Genomic DNA, 20,443 nt, shown 5'->3' with positions numbered 1-20,443 from the left:
ACACTTGTCTGGGAAATAGAAGTCAACATTTAATATACATTGTACACTTGTCTGGGAAATAGAAGTCAACATTTAATATACATTGTACACTTGTCTGGGAAATAGAAGTCAACATTTAATATACATTGTACACTTGTCAAGGAAAAAGAAGTCAACATTTAATATACATTGTACACTTGTCTAGGAAATAGAGGTCAACATTTAATATACATTGTACACTTGTCTGGGAAATAGAAGTCAACATTTAATATACTTTGTACACTTGTCTGGGAAATAGAAGTCAACATTTAATATACATTGTACACTTGTCTGGGAAATAGAAGTCAACATTTAATATACATTGTACACTTGTCTGGGAAATAGAAGTCAACATTTAATATACATTGTACACTTGTCTAGGAAATAGAAGTCAACATTTAATATACATTGTACACTTGTCTAGGAAATAGAGGTCAACATTTAATATACATTGTACACTTGTCTGGGAAATAGAAGTCAACATTTAATATACATTGTACACTTGTCTGGGAAATAGAAGTCAACATTTAATATACATTGTACACTTGTCTGGGAAATAGAAGTCAACATTTAATATACATTGTACACTTGTCTGGGAAATAGAAGTCAACATTATTTTGTTGTCAGTGAAAGATCGGGGAAAGGACGGTTAGAGCGATTGCTCTCCACCCCACCCCCGTGGAATAACCCTGACCTGACGTTCTCTAGCATTCTTAGATTCATAAACTCCAACCTATTACACTGGCCTGACGTTCTCTAACATTCTTAGATTCTTAAACTCCAACCTATTACACTGGTCTGACGTTCTCTACTTAAAACTCCAACCTATTACTCTGGCCTGACGTTCTCTACTTAAACTCCAACCTATTACACTGGCCTGACTCTAACCTATTACACTGGCCTGACGTTCTCTACTTAAACTCCAACCTATTACACTGGCCTGACTCCAACCTATTACACTGGCCTGACGTTCTCTACTTAAACTCCAACCTATTACACTGGCCTGACGTTCTCTACTTAAACTCCAACCTATTACACTGGCCTGACGTTCTCTACTTAAAACTCCAACCTATTACACTGGCCTGACGTTCTCTACTTAAAACTCCAACCTATTACACTGGCCTGACGTTCTCTACTTAAAACTCCAGCCTATTACACTGGCCTGACGTTCTCTACTTAAAACTCCAACCTATTACACTGGCCTGACGTTCTCTTATTAAAACTCCAACCTATTACACTGGCCTGACGTTCTCTACTTAAAACTCCAACCTATTACACTGGCCTGACGTTCTCTACTTAAACTCCAACCTATTACACTGGCCTGACGTTCTCTTCTTAAACTCCAACCTATTACACTGGCCTGACGTTCTCTAACATTCTTAGATTCTTAAACTCCAACCTATTACACTGGCCTGACGTTCTCTACTTAAAACTCCAACCTATTACTCTGGCCTGACGTTCTCTACTTAAACTCCAACCTATTACACTGGCCTGATTCCAACCTATTACACTGGCCTGACGTTCTCTACTTAAAACTCCAACCTATTACACTGGCCTGACGTTCTCTAACATTCTTAGATTCTTAAACTCCAACCTATTACACTGGCCTGACGTTCTCTACTTAAACTCCAACCTATTACACTGGCCTGACGTTCTCTACTTAAACTCCAACCTATTACACTGGCCTGAAGTTCTCTACTTAAACTCCAACCTATTACACTGGCCTGACGTTCTCTACTTAAACTCCAACCTATTACACTGGCCTGACGTTCTCTACTTAAAACTCCAACCTATTACTCTGGCCTGACGTTCTCTACTTAAACTCCAACCTATTACTCTGGCCTGACGTTCTCTACTTAAACTCCAACCTATTACACTGGCCTGACTCCAACCTATTACACTGGCCTGACGTTCTCAACTTAAAACTCATACCTATTACACTGGCCTGACGTTCTCTACTTAAACTCCAACCTATTACACTGGCCTGACGTTCTCTAACATTCTTAGATTCTTAAACTCCAACCTATTACACTAGCCTGACGTTCTCTACTTAAAACTCCAACCTATTACTCTGGCCTGACGTTCTCTACTTAAACTCCAACCTATTACACTGGCCTGACTCCAACCTATTACACTGGCCTGACGTTCTCTACTTAAAACTCCAACCTATTACACTGGCCTGACGTTCTCTACTTAAACTCCAACCTATTACACTGGCCTGACGTTCTCTACTTAAACTCCAACCTATTACACTGGCCTGACGTTCTCTACTTAAACTCCAACCTATTACACTGGCCTGACGTTCTCTACTTAAAACTCCAACCTATTACACTGGCCTGACGTTCTCTACTTAAACTTCAACCTATTACACTGGCCTGACGTTCTCTACTTAAACTCCAACCTATTACACTGGCCTGACGTTCTCTACTTAAACTCCAACCTATTACACTGGCCACATGTTCTCTACTTAAAACTCTAACCTATTACACTGGCCTGACGTTCTCTACTTAAACTCCAACCTATTACACTGGCCTGACGTTCTCTACTTAAACTCCAACCTATTACACTGGCCTGAAGTTCTCTACTTAAACTCCAACCTATTACACTGGCCTGACGTTCTCTACTTAAACTCCAACCTATTACACTGGCCTGACGTTCTCTACTTAAAACTCCAACCTATTACTCTGGCCTGACGTTCTCTACTTAAACTCCAACCTATTACACTGGCCTGACTCCAACCTATTACACTGGCCTGACGTTCTCAACTTAAAACTCCAACCTATTACACTGGCCTGACGTTCTCTACTTAAAACTCCAACCTATTACACTGGCCTGACGTTCTCTACTTAAACTTCAACCTATTACACTGGCCTGACGTTCTCTACTTAAACTCCAACCTATTACACTGGCCTGACGTTCTCTACTTAAACTCCAACCTATTACACTGGCCACATGTTCTCTACTTAAAACTCTAACCTATTACACTGGCCTGACGTTCTCTACTTAAAACTCCAACCTATTACACTGGCCTTACATTCTCTACTTAAAACTCCAACCTATTACACTGGCCTGACGTTCTCTACTTAAACTTCAACCTATTACACTGGCCTGACGTTCTCTACTTAAACTCCAACCTATTACACTGGCCTGACGTTCTCTACTTAAACTCCAACCTATTACACTGGCCACATGTTCTCTACTTAAAACTCTAACCTATTACACTGGCCTGACGTTCTTTACTTAAAACTCCAACCTATTACACTGGCCTGACATTCTCTACTTAAACTCCAACCTATTACACTGGCCTGACGTTGTCTACTTAAACTCTAACCTATTACCTTGGCCTGACGTTCTCTACTTAAACTCCAACCTATTACACTGGCCTGACTCCAACCTATTACACTGGCCTGACGTTCTCTACTTAATCTCCAACCTATTACACTGGCCTGACGTTCTCTACTTAAAACTCCAACCTATTACACTGGCCTGACGTTCTCTACTTAAAACTCTAACCTATTACACTGGCCTGACGTTCTCTACTTAAACTCCAACCTATTACACTGGCCTGACGTTCTCTACTTAAACTCCAACCTATTACACTGGCCTGAGGTTCTCTACTTAAACTCCAACCTATTACACTGGCCTGACGTTCTCTACTTAAAACTCCAACCTATTACACTGGCCTGACGTTCTCTAACATTCTTAGATTCTTAAACTCCAACCTATTACACTGGCCTGACGTTCTCTACTTAAACTCCAACCTATTACACTGGCCTGACGTTCTCTACTTAAACTCCAACCTATTACACTGGCCTGACTCCAACCTATTACACTGGCCTGACGTTCTCTACTTAAAACTCCAACCTATTACACTGGCCTGACGTTCTCTAACATTCTTAGATTCTTAAACTCCAACCTATTACACTGGCCTGACGTTCTCTACTTAAACTCCAACCTATTACACTGGCCTGACGTTCTCTACTTAAACTCCAACCTATTACACTGGCCTGAGGTTCTCTACTTAAACTCCAATCTATTACACTGGCCTGACGTTCTCTACTTAAAACTCCAACCTATTACACTGTCCTGACGTTCTCTACTTAAACTCCAACCTATTACACTGGCCTGACGTTCTCTTCTTAAACTCCAACCTATTACACTGGCCTGACGTTCTCTACTTAAAACTCCAACCTATTACACTGGCCTGACGTTCTCTACTTAAACTCCAACCTATTACAACAACTACAACAAAAAAGGCAGGTAAAAAAATTGTGTGAACTAAAGTGCGGGGGGGGGAGGGAGGGGAGACCCGACACTGAAGTGTGAAGGACGATCGGGGAACATGTGAGGTATATCTTCATTTCGAATGGTCATCGTAAGATTATCTTCATGTTAAGCTAAGTCTACTGTTGAAAAACGTTTTTGGTCAGCAGAAGATGTCAACAGATGATTGCACGCCATGGGGAAATTAACCGTTTTGACACGCGCCAAACGGACAACGCTGGTTTGGAATATTTCTTTATTTGAAAAAATATTCAAGTCTGAATTTATAGAATCCCCTAACTACATTACAAATGCAACCGATTTTTCCCTAGCAAAAACAAAAGTCCTGGAGAGAGATGGTGACCATGAAAGTCCTGGAGAGAGATGGTGACCATGAAAGCTATGGACAGCAACAAATTATTTGGACTCTCCACTTCTGCTTCAAATTTCTTATGAGCTCTACATTTTCCAAAATAAAGTTTTTCTGATAATTGACACAAATTCATGCCAGGGAATTTTGTAACATTGCATCTAGCGCCCCACCCACTGCCCCACCCACTGCCCCACCCACGGTCCAATCTGGTACAGAAAAACCTCTTTCATTTTCTTTGATATTACAAATGATCGAATTAGAGGTCAGAGGTTGCTGCGACATAATTTACAAAGAAGTAGCATATATTGTAAAGATTTGTGTCTAATTGTAACCCCCACACTACAATATACCAGAGAGGAGGAGGGGCGCATTAAGCTTGTTGTCAGCAATGACACCCAATTATCTGTACGAGTAATGAGTTCGCATGTTGATCTGGAGTTCGTGTATTATTCTTTGGTTTCTTCTGAAATCTATTATAACTTCTATAGTTGTTGTTTTTTTTTTTAGAGCATTCGGTTGTAAAATGTTGTCAATGCATCACTTTAAAAGTCTTTTAGTAAATTATGAGCTAAGTGCTATAACTACCATGATTCCATAATGCTCCTTTTAACTCAACCGGCAGCTCTGTTTTCTATGCACTGAGATGTGATTGTGTGAGATCGCCGTGGCGTCTTGCAGCAGGTTTAGGTCTACAAGTGTTCTAGTCGTGACAAATCTCAAAAACATGTAAAAAAAAAAAAATTCAACTTCCTACTGACCTTCATACAGGCGATGATGGTAGCAATAAGAGCAACTGTTAGGAGCACCCTGCCGTAGATGGTCATCAGGGCGGTGCGGCACCCGGTCACGTACAGCGTGGTCTCCACATTCACATTGTAGCCCTGGTGGCGTTTGTTGTCATGGATGTGATGGTGGATACAAGGGCGAGGTGACCTCGGGTCACAACAACTGTACGGGGTGTCGTCACTGTAGTACTTGCCATCTATCTGAAGGTACCTTGAGCAAGGGAGATTATCCATATCTTCATTATTATGAAAACAAAATTATATTACCTCCCTTACAATTATTTCAACAAAAAAAAAATCATTTTCATAGTTAATGTATACAAAATCGTGTACTTGTGGAGTCTTTATACAAAATAGGGACAACTATTTATTTCTATTCTTTATGTGTTTATGTGTTCTGACTCAAACAAGAGTGTCACTAGGTGAAGAGAGGTTCTCACAGGAGAGGAGTACTGCCCGTCCCATTTAGGACTAAATCCAAACCTGACTGAGTGAGGAATAGTGAGACTACTGTGGGTCATCGTGTCCTGGGTACTAGACCAGGTACTCTGGCTAAACTAAAAGAAAATCAGGCCTCACAGCAAACAATTCTAAGGCCTCACAATGAACAGCAGCACAGCAAGCTATCAGGGGAACGGAGCATGACTGAAGGAACATCTGGGAACCTGTTTTATCGCTCAGACCAATTCAAAGACCTTAAGAATGGAGGGGGGGGAGTCTGTGGTAGAGGAGCGCAAGAGACCCAAAATAACTTTGACCAGTAAAAAGGTCACCTTGAGAAATGGCGTGGTTGCTTGGAATGGGCTACAGGAACTTGCATGGAATATGTTGGTTCCCAGACCCCAGAGGTAATCCGATGAGACAAGTTCTTTTCTCGCCTATCAGCTTCCACTAACAGACACTTCCATCGATGCGCCACGTTGGGGTCATAGGTCATAGGTTACATTGACCTCGGCCTCTTGATATCATTGAGTCTAAGTTGAGAACTTACTTTTTAATGCTGATTCCGTCAGTCCTTGGAGTTATTATTGAGTCTAAGTTGAGAACTTACTTTTTGACGCTGATTCCGTCAGTCCTTAGAGTCTGTGGATGTATCCATGGATACCGGAACCAGTCCACGTAACTCTTGTCTCCACAGCAAGCGTAGACACTCTGGACAGTGTCCATCTCCTTCTTCATCTCGCCACCTTCAACGTAGCTAACAAAGTACAACAGAAGACATTAGAGTTGTTAGTGCCATTGGAGTGATGGACTGAGAGACGGATAAAAGAAACAAGATTACAAAGAGAGTTTGTGTTATCACACAAACTTAGATGAGACCCACAGTATTGGCCCATTAACATGGAATATTTAAGTCATTGGCTTGGTTTAACTGGTAAATGTCACAATAAATAAAAACAGATCTCGTGAAACTAGTGGAAACAGAACGTTTAATTGGGGAGGGGAGATTTTTTGTTTTCAAACCCTAACCCCCATGTAAACCTTAACCCCAGGGTGTCTAAATTCGGCTCTGGCATTTCTACATAATAAGGCCCATAAATTGCATATCATATGATGGGCACCCAAGCGTAACGTTAATTTCTTAGATGCACAAACGCTTTCTTCTAATGTTCACAGCTTGTGCTAGAACATTCACGGATTTACTTCGAAAGATGAAAGAACATGGCCCAGTAGATCCATGTAGATCTAGATTTACTTCGAAAGATGAAAGAACATGGCCCAGTAGATCCATGTAGATCTAGATTTACTTCGAAAGATGAAAGAACATGGCCCAGTAGATCCATGTAGATCTAGATTTACTTCGAAAGATGAAAGAACATGGCCCAGTAGATCCATGTAGATCTAGATTTACTTCGAAAGATGAAAGAACATGGCCAAGTAGATCCATGTAGATCTAGATTGACTTCGAAAAATGAAAGAACACGGCCCAGTAGATCCATGTAGATCTAGATTGACTTCGGAAGATGAAAGAACATGGCCCAGTAAATCCATGTAGATCTAGATTGACTCCGGAAGATGAAAGAACATGGCCTAGTAGATCCATGTAGATCTAGATTGACTTCGAAAGATCAAAGAACATGGCCCAGTAGATCCATGTAGATCTAGATTGACTTCGGAAGATGAAAGAACATAACCCAGTAGATCCATGTAGATCTAGATTGACTTCGCAAGATAGATCCATGTAGATCTAGATTGACTTCGGAAGATGAAAGAACATGGCCCAGTAGATCCATGTAGATCTAGATTGACTTCCAGATTGAATTTACCTGTGGCTCCCAGTAACTGTAGCATGCGCAGCGGCCACACTTCGGAAACGGCTTTGACTGGCCGGCAGGGTAACTGACGTGTACATGACACTCAGTACACTGAGGTTCTGTTAAACCCAGCATGTGAAGTCTGGACTTGGCGTGACACTCAGTACACTGAGGTTCTGTCAAACCTAGCATATACTTACGTACTCATGGCCTTGTGAATGCCTTCTTTAAACTCATAATCCAGTATACTGATGTGTACAAATGAAGTAATGGCTGAGGCTGCTTCAAAAACAACTAACACAATGCCTCCAACTAGTATATAGATCATGGTCGGTACCAATTGATCCCTGGAAATATCAATTTCTATTGACAGATTGCATACTATTTATTTAAAAAATAAACCTAGCATTAGTAAATCTCCATCTAATTTTAAAGATTACAGAAGTTACTTCAATATAGAAGATAATTACGTCCTACGCATTTCATTATCCCATTTAAACCCTGCTCAAGTCGTTGGTTTTCCTGGCTAATTCAGGCTACAAATTTCATTCACTAATGACACTAGTGGAGAAGGAGCGCTTGTACGAATTTGTCCCAGCATATGGAATAACCCAACTCTAATCTAACCCAAGAAGCAATATGCTGCCACAGACCAATCTATGTCGTTGTCTATGTGTCCAAGCACAATCCCCCCCCCCCTTGCCGCTGCTGGGAATGTCCCACACGACATGCCTGACGCAAATATAGTCATAATAGAAGGCTGGAGAGCCACTGGTCGTCCACTTTTAAAGTATACTGATGTATGCAAACGCGATATGAAGCTCTTCAAAATCGACACTAACAGTTAGGAAAAAAGAGAGACTAGATAGAGCCTCAACGAGAGCAAGCAAGCATCCTGTAGATCCACATGGAGAGCAAGCAAGCATCCTGTAGATCCACATGGAGAGCAAGCAAGCATCCTGTAGATCCACATGGAGAGCAAGCAAGCATCCTGTAGATCCACATGGAGAGCAAGCAAGCATCCTGTAGATCCACATGGAGAGCAAGCAAGCATCCTGTAGATCCACATGGAGAGCAAGCAAGCATCCTGTAGATCCACATGGAGAGCAAGCAAGCATCCTGGAGTTGTGATGGTAAACACAGCGGAAGTAGAAAGAAGGGTGATTTCAAATACTCAATTTGTGACCGCAGCCTTGTATCAAGGATTAGCTTCTTCAGTCATATTTGATGTTGCAAAGGAAAATGATTATCGTTCGCGATGTAAAACGCCACAGAGATGTGCTCAGTCACAGACCTATATATTTCTATGTCTATGTATAGAGTTAGAAGTATGTTATCTATATACGGAACAAATACAATCTTTCAACTAAAACTAATTATATATGACCTTGTGTCTCTTCTGTCTTATTTTGTGTCTCTACAGTCTTATTTTGTGTCTCTACAGTCTTATTTTGTGTCTCTACAGTCTTATTTTGTGTCTCTACAGTCTTACTTTGTGTCTCTACAGTCTTATTTTGTGTCTCTACACTCTTATTTTGTGTCTCTACAGTCTTACTTTGTGTCTCTACAGTCTTATTTTGTGTCTCTACAGTCTTATTTTGTGTCTCTACAGTCTTATTGTGTGTCTCTACAGTCTTATTGTGTGTCTCTACAGTCTTATTTTGTGTCTCTACAGTCTTATTTTGTGTCTCTACAGTCTTATTTTGTGTCTCTACAGTCTTATTGTGTGTCTCTACAGTCTTATTTTGTGTCTCTACAGTCTTATTGTGTGTCTCTACAATCTTATTTTGTGTCTCTACAGTCTTATTTTGTGTCTCTACAGTCTTATTTTGTGTCTCTACAGTCTTATTGTGTGTCTCTACAGTCTTATTTTGTGTCTCTACAGTCTTATTGTGTGTCTCTACAATCTTATTGTGTGTCTCTACAGTCTTATTTTGCGTCTCTACAGTCTTATTTTGTGTCTCTACAGTCTTATTGTGTGTCTCTACAGTCTTATTGTGTGTCTCTACAGTCTCACCTTGTGTCTCTACAGTCTCACCTTGTGTCTAAGTTCATCAGCCTGTAAGAAACAAAGACCACGGCGACGTTCTGAAGCAAGTTGACTATTCCAACGAAGATGAAGATGGCCGGAAGTACGTCACTGTTATATGTCTCTAACATCTTCATTTGAGAGTCGATGGTGATCTTCACATAGGCGGCACACACAAACAGTAGAAAGGAGGAGAAGAAACAGATTAGGGCCAGAACCGTGACCACCAGGAGAAGGTTCTGTCTGGTCGACTCTGTTAGTAACATGACTTAGTCCAAGCCAAGCTTTAAAGTCCAGGATAATGAGTCATCTCACATCTGTGGAGGTGAAAGAAAGTGGTCAATAAATCTGTGGAGGTGAAAGAATGTTTTCAAATAGATCTGTGGAGGTGAAAGAATGTTCTCAAATAGATCTGTGGAGGTGAAAGAATGTTCTCAAATAGATCCTGTGGAGGTGAAAGAATATTCTCAAATAGATCTGTGAAGGTGAAAGAATGTTCTCAAAAAGATCTGTGAAGATGAAAGAATGTTCTCAGATAGATCTGTGAAGGTGAAAGAATGTTCTCAAATAGATCTGTGAAGGTGAAAGAATGTTCTCAAAAAGATCTGTGAAGGTGAAAGAATGTTCTCAAAAAGATCTGTGAAGATGAAAGAATGTTCTCAGATAGATCTGTGAAGATGAAAGAATGTTCTCAAATAGATCTGTGAAGATGAAAGAATGTTCTCAAATAGATCTGTGAAGGTGAAAGAATGTTCTCAAAAAGATCTGTGAAGATGAAAGAATGTTCTCAGATAGATCTGTGAAGATGAAAGAATGTTCTCAAAAAGATCTGTGAAGATGAAAGAATGTTCTCAGATAGATCTGTGAAGGTGAAAGAATGTTCTCAACGGTACGTGACGTTTTGGCGCCGCCGTTTTGGCCCCGCCGTTTTGGCGATGGGACGTTTTGGCGCGAGCCTTTCTTATCTTATATAATACAGACGTTACTTCAAAAAAGAAGATGATTACGTCCTACGCGTCATGCATTTAGTCATGCATATTAACCAATGACTTAAATTCTGCCAAGTCACTGGTTTTCCTGGCTAGCTCAGGCAACCCATTCCATGCTCTAATAGCACTAGGGAAGAAGGAGTATTTGTACAAATTTGTCCTAGCATATGGGACGAGGAATGTGCCTTTATCTTTGTGTCTTTCAGAGTATTTTATTAAATTTTGTTTTTGTATTTGAAGATTATGGTTCAGTGTTTTATGTATTATTGCTACTTTACTTTTGAGCCTTCTGTCCTGAAGGCTTTCTAAATTTAGTGATTTTACTAAAGGTGTTACTCTAGTCAAATGTGAATATTCGTTTGTTATGAATCGCACTGCTCTATTTTGTGTCTGTTCTAGTTTCTTAATGTTTTCTTGAGTTGAGGGGTCCCAAACAGAGGATGCATATTCTATTATTGGCCTAACCAAGCCGTTTTGGCGACGGGACGTTTTGGCGCGAGATATCATTTGACGATAATTTAATAAGCACGTAGCTTTTTTAATGAGCCCTTGAATTCCAGCGACTTAGGCAAATAACCATGGTGTCTATGTATACTTAACTGAAAGTATTTTGAGAAACATGGTACATGTATTATATTTTTACTTATTATTAGCAAGTGTTTGGTAAGTAGAGCTGGAGATACCCTACAGTCATTAAATAAACCAATGTTAATGTAAACAAATAATTGCATTAATTTTTAGTCTATCATCTTTTCATTTTGTTTTTAATTTTAAAGTAATATCTTAAAAAACTTTTTTGAAAATAAAAGTGTGCCTCTTAATAAACACACATACACAAGTCAAAATGTTTATTAAAGAAAATGATGTGAAAAACAAACACACATTTACATTTAGTACGTGAAAAATATGTCTTAACACAAACACTCAAGCAAAACATAGATATGAATAATTCTGTTTAAAAGAAATAATACAATAAACGTAAATAATGTATTTCGCGCCAAAACGACCTTCGCGCCAAAACGGCGGGGCCAAAACGGCGTCGCCAAAACGGCGGCGCCAAAACGTCCTGCTTTGTGTTCTCAAATAGATCTGTGGAGGTGAAAGAATGTTCTCAAATAGATCCTGTGGAGGGGAAAGAATGTTTTCAAATAGATCCTGTGGAGGTGAAAGAATGTTCTCAAATAGATCTGTGGAGAAGAAAGAATGTTTTCAAATAGATCCTGTGGAGGTGAAAGAATGTTCTCAAATAGATCTGTGGAGGTGAAAGAATGTGGTCAATAAATCTGTGGAGGTGATAGAATGTTCTCAAACAAATCTGTGGAGGTGAAAGAATGTTCTCAAATAAATCTGTGGAGGTGAAAGAAAGTTCTCAAATAGATCTGTGGAGGTGAAAGAAAGTTCTCAAATAGATCTGTTGAGGTGAAAGAATGTTCTCAAATAGATCTGTGGAGGTGAAAGAAAGTTCTTAAATAGATTTGTGGAGGTGAAAGAATGTTCTCAAATAGATCTGTGGAGGTGAAAGAAAGTTCTTAAATAGATCTGTGGAGGTGAAAGAATGTTCTCAAATAGATCTGTGGAGGTGAAAGAAAGTTCTCAAATAGATCTGTGGAGGTGAAAGAATGTTCTCAAATAGATCTGTGGAGGTGAAAGAATGTTCTCAAATAGATCTGTGGAGCTGAAAGAATGTTTTTAAATAGATCTGTGGAGGTGAAAGAATGTTCTCTAATAGATCTGTGGAGGTGAAAGAATGTTCTCAAATAGATCTGTGGAGGTGAAAGAATGTTCTCAAATAGATCTGTGAAGGTGAAAGAATGTTCTCAAATAGATCTGTGGATGTGAAAGAATGTTCTCAAATAGATCTGTGGAGGTGAAAAATGTTCTCAAATAGATCTGTGAAGGTGAAAGAATGTTCTCAAATAGATCTGTGGAGGTGAAAGAATGTTCTCAAATAGATCCTGTGGAGGTGAAAGAATGTTCTCAAATAGATCTGTGGAGGTGAAAGAATGTTCTCAAATAGATCTGTGGAGGTGAAAGAATGTTCTCAAATAGATCTGTGGAGGTGAAAGAATGATCTCAAATAGATCTGTGGAGGTGAAAGAATGTTCTCAAATAGATCTGTGGAGGTGAAAGAATGTTCTCAAATAGATCCTGTGGAGGTGAAAGAATGTTCTCAAATTGATCTGTGGAGGTGAAAGAATGTTCTCAAATAAATCTGTGGAGGTGAAAGAATGTTCTCAAATAGATCTGTGGAGGTGAAAGAATGTTCTCAAATAGATCTGTGGAGGTTAAAGAAAGTTCTCAAATAAATCTGTGGAGGTGAAAGAATGTTCTGAAATAGATCTGTGGAGGTGAAAGAATGTTCTCTAATAGATCTGTGGAGGTGAAAGAATGTTCTCAAATAGATCTGTGGAGGTGAAAGAATGTTCTCAAATAGATCTGTGGAGGTGAAAGAATGTTCTCAAATAGATCTGTGGAGGTGAAAGAATGTTCTCAAATAGATCTGTGGAGGTGAAAGAATGTTCTCAAATAGATCCTGTGGAGGTGAAAGAATGTTCTCAAATAGATCTGTGGAGGTGAAAGAATGTTCTCAAATAAATCTGTGGAGGTGAAAGAATGTTCTCAAATAGATCTGTGGAGGTGAAAGAATGTTCTCAAATAGATCTGTGGAGGTTAAAGAAAGTTCTCAAATAAATCTGTGGAGGTGAAAGAATGTTCTAAAATATATCTGTGGAGGTGAAAGAATGTTCTCAAATAGATCTGTGGAGGTGAAAGAAAGTTGTCAATACTGTGTCTAAAATTAGCGTATCAATCTGATAAACTTTCTGGTGCAGTATGTCTATCAATGTAGACGTCACAGTGAGAGACATTCTGGTGCAGTATGTCTATCAATGTAGACGTCACAGTGAGAAACATTCTGGTGCAGTATGTCTATCAATGTAGACGTCACAGTGAGAAACTTTCTGGTGCAGTATGTCTATCAATGTAGACGTCACAGTGAGAGACATTCTGGTGCAGTATGTCTATCAATGTAGACGTCACAGTGAGAAACATTCTGGTGCAGTATGTCTATCAATGTAGACGTCACAGTGAGAAACTTTCTGGTGCAGTATGTCTATCAATGTAGACGTCACAGTGATAAACTTTCTGGTGCAGTATGTCTATCAATGTAGACGTCACAGTGAGAAACATTCTGGTGCAGTATGTCTATCAATGTAGACGTCACAGTGAGAAACTTTTTTAGTTCTACTTGACGACTACCACATACAGCTTCAAAGAAACATTTTGACTTAAGTTGATAGATAGATAGATAGATAGATAGATAGATAGATAGAAAGATAGATAGATAGATAGATAGATAGATAGATAGATAGATAGATAGATAGATAGATAGTCGGATAGATAGATAGATAGATAGATAGTCGGATAGTTAGATAGAAAGATAGATAGATAGATAGATAGCTATTAGATAGATAGATAAAGATTCTCATAGATTGTACAATTCAATAAAATCTGCTTACCTGCTTCTGTAACTACTGTGACTTCAAAAGTAATGCTAAACTGGACTTCACTCACTTATTCTCTACTATTTCAACATAAACACAGTGTTTACAGTTAAACTGGACTTCACTCACTTATTCTCTACTATTTCAACATAAACACAGTGTTTACAGTTAAACTGGACTTCACTCACTTATTCTCTACTATTTCAACATAAACACAGTGTTTACAGTTAAACTGGACTTCACTCACTTATTCTCTACTATTTCAACATAAACACAGTGTTTACAGTTAGACTATAAAGTGCATTGCACAGTTGTTTCTGTTCAAACATCTTACCTAATGACCTAGAGTTGTGTGTGTTTATATAGGTCTGTGACTTTACCATGCACTACATGTACCGATACAAGCTTCTCTGCTTGGTGCGCATTTCTTTAAAGCACAAACCTATATATATATATCTCAATATACATATATAATCCTGTCTATAGAGTGAAAGTAGATCAGACAATCTGTTAGCTCTGGTAGGCAATCTGCTCTCTCTGAGTCAGTCTGGTCTCCAAGCTAGTAGAGATTCATCGGGATTTGATTCTCGTTTTGCGTGGAGAGCATGAACAATGCAGGGATCAAAACCTTGACTTGTCATCAATCGGAGTTCATCTCAGACTCTTCAGACTTCATCGACCCCATCAAAGCTTTTGACAGTGAGTCGCGATGGTTTATAGAAAATTCTGTCTTAGCTCGGATGCCTCAAAGATTTCTACCCATTCTCAAGCAGCTTCATGTGGGACAAATAGACCAAATTAAACACAATGGTAACCTATCTGATCACATCCCCATAGAAAATGGCGTATAACTGGCTTGTGTATTTGGTCTTTTTTTTTATGGCGCAATGCTGAGACTGCACCAAAACAAAAGAGATGTTCGTCACAGAGCTTCCTATACTGATCATAAGAGCCTACTTGCTCAAACTAAACATGAGCTCCAGTACATTGTTTCTAGAGCTGGAACAAAGAGTCTGAGATGAACTCCGATTGGTGACAAGTTGAGAAGGCAGGGAGACCTAGGTCTCCCATAGTGCCCTGGTAAGGAACTCTGCTGTGTGACGTAGAGCTTCATAGCCTCTCGAAGAGTCTGAGTTTATTCCTATTTACACAGTTTGATTCTCCCAGTTTCGATTGGACAGGTCGGGTCCGCAACAGTTTTGATTGGACAGGTCTGGTCCGAAACAGTTTCGATTGGACAGGTCTGGTCCGCAACAGTTTTGATTGGACAGGTCGGGTCCGCAACAGTTTTGATTGGACAGGTCTGGTCCGCAACAGTTTTGATTGGACATGTCATGGCCGCAACAGTTTTGATTGGACAGGTCGTGGTCGCAACAGTTTTGATTGGACAGGTCGTGGCCGCAACAGTTTTGATTGAGCAGGTCGTGGCCGCAACAGTTTTGATTGGACAGGTTGATGCCGCAACAGTTTTGATTGGACATGTCATGGCCGCAACAGTTTTGATTGGACAGGTCGTGGCCGCAACAGTTTTGATTGGACAGGTCGTGGTCGCAACAGTTTTGATTGAGCAGGTCGTGGCCGCAACAGTTTTGATTGGACATGTCATGGTCGCAACAGTTTTTATTTGGACAGGTCATGGTCGCAGCAGTTTTGATTGGACAGGTCATGGCCGCAACAGTTTTGATTGGACAGGTTGATGCCGCAACAGTTTTGATTGGACAGGTCATGGCCGCAACAGTTTTGATTGACAGGTCATGGCCGCAACAGTTTTGATTGGGCAGGTCATGGCCGCAACAGTTTTGATTGGACAGGTTGATGCCGCAACAGTTTTGATTGGACAGGTCATGGCCGCAACAGTTTTAATTGGACAGGTCGTGGCCGCAACAGTTTTGATTGGACAGGTCATGGCCGTAACAGTTTTGATTTTGCAGGTCGTGGCCGCAACAGTTTAGATTGGACAGTTCGTGGTCGCAACAGTTTTGATTGGACAGGTCGTGGCCGCAACAGTTTTGATTGGACAGGTCGTGGCCGCGACAGTTTTGATTGGACAGGTCATGGCCGCGACAGTTTTCATTGGACAGGTCGTGGCCGCAACAGTTTTGATTGGACAGGTTGGTGACGCCACTTAAATGATATGAAAAGATCACGTCCAAAGGTAGATGGTCGATTAAAAGGGAGAATTGAACCTCTTTAAGTCATCTGTAGTAGATTTAATAGCAGTAAAGTTGAGGGGGTGGGCATCTTGGTTGGACATTTAGTTTATTTTTAATTTATTATTTATTAAGCATGTCGGGTTACACCATTAGGATATCTGTAACTAGCTGCTAGAAATCGATTTTCATTATAATACAACAGCCTTCTCACTCTCACTCTCTCTCTCTCTTGGAAGAGGTCAATTCATTGCAGGAGTCAACACTGTAGAGAATGACGGATTTGATGGGTGCAAGAAATGATTTTTTCGCCTGTCACAGTCTGCTTGGAACTAAAAGAGCGTTGACAAAGCGAAGAGAACGTAACCTTATTTAGAGAACTAGGTCAAGATTTGATTGAGTTCAATGACAGAATATCTTAGTTTAATCATTGATAGAATTGTATTTTGTTTCACTGGTTAGAGCCTCAGCAGTGCTGACTGAATAGGATCCTTGAAAGAACAAACCGAGATCATGTCAAAACAGAAATCTGTTCCCGCACCTTACCACATTATGCGCCGTACAACTCGGGAAGATCTAAGCAGGTTACACAGAATTTGTGTTGAATGCTAGAATGGTGTTATGGTTTTAGTTATAATCTAATGTTCTAGTTGTAGTTATTAAATGACAAGCCAATATTCAATCGAAGACATTTATTGGCAACAGAAACATGGTTTGTAATATTTACACATGAAAGTTTGGACTGAATAGAAATGTCACAAATTGTTCTCGGTCATCTGTCCGGCAGTCTGTTGAAGGAAGTAGTTTACGTCCTAAGATCGAACCACTGTCTTAGAGTCATCAGACAATAATATCACTGGCATACGTTGCAGATTTAACATAAACAACAGACATCAATGTTGTTCAACCTTTTAAATGAAGCTTCTCAATTGTTGTAATAAATATTTCAGAGAGCACTTAAAGGAAATGAAACCTAGAATTCAGTTGATTTTCAGATTTTCAAGACATTTCTTCAGTCGCCTCTAAGGACATTTCTTCAGTCGCCTCTGAGGACATTTTTTAAGTTGCTTCTCAAGAAATGTCTTCCGTTGCTTCTCAAGAAATGTCTTCTGTTGCTTCTCAAGAAATGTCTTCCGTTGCTTCTCAAGAAATGTCTTCCGTTGCTTCTCAAGAAATGTCTTCTGTTGCTTCTCAAGAAATGTCTTCCGTTGCTTCTCAAGAAATGTCTTCCGTTGCTTCTCAAGAAATGTCTTCCGTTGCTACTCAAGAAATGTCTTCTGTTGCTTCTCAAAAAATGTCTTCCGTTGCTTCTCAAGAAATGTCTTCCGTTGCTTCTCAAGAAATGTCTTCCGTTGCTTCTCAAGAAATGTCTTCCGTTGCTACTCAAGAAATGTCTTCCGTTGCTTCTCAAGAAATGTCTTCTGTTGCTTCTCAAGAAATGTCTTCTGTTGCTTCTCAAGAAATGTCTTCCGTTGCTTCTCAAGAAATGTCTTCCGTTGCTTCTCAAGAAATGTCTTCTGTTGCTTCTCAAGAAATGTCTTCCGTTGCTACTCAAGAAATGTCTTCCGTTGCTTCTCAAGAAATGTCTTCTGTTGCTTCTCAAGAAATGTCTTCTGTTGCTTCTCAAGAAATGTCTTCTGTTGCTTCTCAAGAAATGTCTTCCGTTGCTTCTCAAGAAATGTCTTCCGTTGCTACTCAAGAAATGTCTTCTGTTGCTTCTCAAGAAATGTCTTCTGTTGCTACTCAAGAAATGTCTTCCGTTGCTACTCAAGAAATGTCTTCTGTTGCTTCTCAAGAAATGTCTTCTGTTGCTTCTCAAGAAATGTCTTCCGTTGCTTCTCAAGAAATGTCTTCCGTTGCTACTCAAGAAATGTCTTCCGTTGCTTCTCAAGAAATGTCTTCCGTTGCTACTCAAGAAATGTCTTCTGTTGCTTCTCAAGAAATGTCTTCCGTTGCTTCTCAAGAAATGTCTTCTGTTGCTTCTCAAGAAATGTCTTCTGTTGCTTCTCAAGAAATGTCTTCCGTTGCTACTCAAGAAATGTCTTCTGTTGCTTCTCAAGAAATGTCTTCTGTTGCTTCTCAAGAAATGTCTTCCGTTGCTTCTCAAGAAATGTCTTCCGTTGCTACTCAAGAAATGTCTTCCGTTGCTTCTCAAGAAATGTCTTCCGTTGCTTCTCAAGAAATGTCTTCCGTTGCTTCTCAAGAAATGTCTTCCGTTGCTTCTCAAGAAATGTCTTCCGTTGCTTCTCAAGAAATGTCTTCCGTTGCTTCTCAAGAAATGTCTTCCGTTGCTTCTCAAGAAATGTCTTCCGTTGCTTCTCAAGAAATGTCTTCCGTTGCTTCTCAAGAAATGTCTTCCGTTGCTACTAAAGAAATGTCTTCCGTTGCTACTAAAGAAATGTCTTCCGTTGCTTCTCAAGAAATGTCTTCCGTTGCTTCTCAAGAAATGTCTTCCGTTGCTTCTCAAGAAATGTCTTCCGTTGCTTCTCAAGAAATGTCTTCCGTTGCTACTAAAGAAATGTCTTCCGTTGCTACTAAAGAAATGTCTTCCGTTGCTTCTCAAGAAATGTCTTCCGTTGCTTCTCAAGAAATGTCTTCCGTTGCTACTAAAGAAATGTCTTCCGTTGCTTCTCAAGAAATGTCTTCCGTTGCTTCTCAAGAAATGTCTTCCGTTGCTTCTCAAGAAATGTCTTCCGTTGCTTCTCAAGAAATGTCTTCCGTTGCTACTAAAGAAATGTCTTCCGTTGCTACTAAAGAAATGTCTTCCGTTGCTTCTCAAGAAATGTCTTCCGTTGCTTCTCAAGAAATGTCTTCCGTTGCTACTAAAGAAATGTCTTCCGTTGCTTCTCAAGAAATGTCTTCCGTTGCTACTAAAGAAATGTCTTCCGTTGCTTCTCAAGAAATGTCTTCCGTTGCTACTCAAGAAATGTCTTCTGTTGCTTCTCAAGAAATGTCTTCCGTTGCTACTCAAGAAATGTCTTCCGTTGCTTCTCAAGAAATGTCTTCCGTTGCTACTCAAGAAATGTCTTCCGTTGCTTCTCAAGAAATGTCTTCTGTTGCTTCTCAAGAAATGTCTTCTGTTGCTTCTCAAGAAATGTCTTCCGTTGCTTCTCACGAAACGTCTTCCGTTGCTTCTCACGAAACGTCTTCCGTTGCTTCTCAAGAAATGTCTTCCGTTGCTACTCAAGAAATGTCTTCCGTTGCTTCTCAAGAAATGTCTTCCGTTGCTTCTCAAGAAATGTCTTCCGTTGCTTCTCAAGAAATGTCTTCCGTTGCTTCTCAAGAAATGTCTTCCGTTGCTACTAAAGAAATGTCTTCCGTTGCTACTAAAGAAATGTCTTCCGTTGCTTCTCAAGAAATGTCTTCCGTTGCTTCTCAAGAAATGTCTTCCGTTGCTTCTCAAGAAATGTCTTCCGTTGCTTCTCAAGAAATGTCTTCCGTTGCTTCTCAAGAAATGTCTTCCGTTGCTTCTCAAGAAATGTCTTCCGTTGCTACTAAAGAAATGTCTTCCGTTGCTACTAAAGAAATGTCTTCCGTTGCTTCTCAAGAAATGTCTTCCGTTGCTTCTCAAGAAATGTCTTCCGTTGCTTCTCAAGAAATGTCTTCCGTTGCTTCTCAAGAAATGTCTTCCGTTGCTACTAAAGAAATGTCTTCCGTTGCTACTAAAGAAATGTCTTCCGTTGCTTCTCAAGAAATGTCTTCCGTTGCTTCTCAAGAAATGTCTTCCGTTGCTACTAAAGAAATGTCTTCCGTTGCTTCTCAAGAAATGTCTTCCGTTGCTTCTCAAGAAATGTCTTCCGTTGCTTCTCAAGAAATGTCTTCCGTTGCTTCTCAAGAAATGTCTTCCGTTGCTACTAAAGAAATGTCTTCCGTTGCTACTAAAGAAATGTCTTCCGTTGCTTCTCAAGAAATGTCTTCCGTTGCTTCTCAAGAAATGTCTTCCGTTGCTACTAAAGAAATGTCTTCCGTTGCTTCTCAAGAAATGTCTTCCGTTGCTACTAAAGAAATGTCTTCCGTTGCTTCTCAAGAAATGTCTTCCGTTGCTACTCAAGAAATGTCTTCTGTTGCTTCTCAAGAA

The 20,443-nt window shown here is 39.9% G+C and overlaps 3 protein-coding genes across 5 annotated transcripts in view; 1 reads left to right on the top strand and 2 right to left on the bottom strand.

The window, feature by feature from the left end:
- The window catches only part of LOC106052669 (uncharacterized), a 22,684-nt gene extending 8,331 nt beyond the window's left edge, over window positions 1–14,353 (bottom strand). The window contains exons 1-5 of one of the 3 annotated variants that reach the window (XM_056024636.1): window positions 14,231–14,352; window positions 9,733–10,040; window positions 7,895–8,041; window positions 6,491–6,637; window positions 5,413–5,650 (exon numbers count right to left, since the gene is read on the bottom strand). In XM_056024636.1, the coding sequence (XP_055880611.1) occupies window positions 5,413–5,650; window positions 6,491–6,637; window positions 7,895–8,041; window positions 9,733–9,989 (789 nt within the window). In that variant the 5' untranslated portion in view covers window positions 9,990–10,040; window positions 14,231–14,352. Of the gene's footprint in view, window positions 1–5,412; window positions 5,651–6,490; window positions 6,638–7,894; window positions 8,042–9,732; window positions 10,041–14,230 lie in introns of those variants that run through there. The other 2 variants (XM_056024637.1, XM_056024638.1) reach the window with 2 other exon arrangements.
- A 1,007-nt stretch (window positions 14,354–15,360) lies between these two features.
- On the bottom strand, window positions 15,361–15,942 carry LOC129925072 (keratin-associated protein 4-3-like). Its single transcript, XM_056023419.1, has one exon. The coding sequence runs from the start codon at window positions 15,940–15,942 to the stop codon at window positions 15,361–15,363; it is 582 nt and encodes a 193-aa protein (XP_055879394.1).
- A 1,501-nt stretch (window positions 15,943–17,443) lies between these two features.
- On the top strand, window positions 17,444–20,367 carry LOC129925071 (ice nucleation protein-like). The gene is made up of 2 exons (XM_056023417.1): window positions 17,444–20,253; window positions 20,346–20,367. Exons 1-2 carry the CDS (start codon window positions 17,444–17,446, stop codon window positions 20,365–20,367), a joined length of 2,832 nt encoding a protein of 943 aa, XP_055879392.1.
- The last annotated feature ends 76 nt before the right edge of the window (window positions 20,368–20,443 follow it).

Source organism: Biomphalaria glabrata, chromosome 3 (genome assembly GCF_947242115.1).
Source record: "Biomphalaria glabrata chromosome 3, xgBioGlab47.1, whole genome shotgun sequence".
Classification (NCBI taxonomy): Eukaryota; Metazoa; Mollusca; class Gastropoda; family Planorbidae; genus Biomphalaria; species Biomphalaria glabrata.
This window is presented reverse-complemented; position numbering and strand designations above follow the sequence as displayed.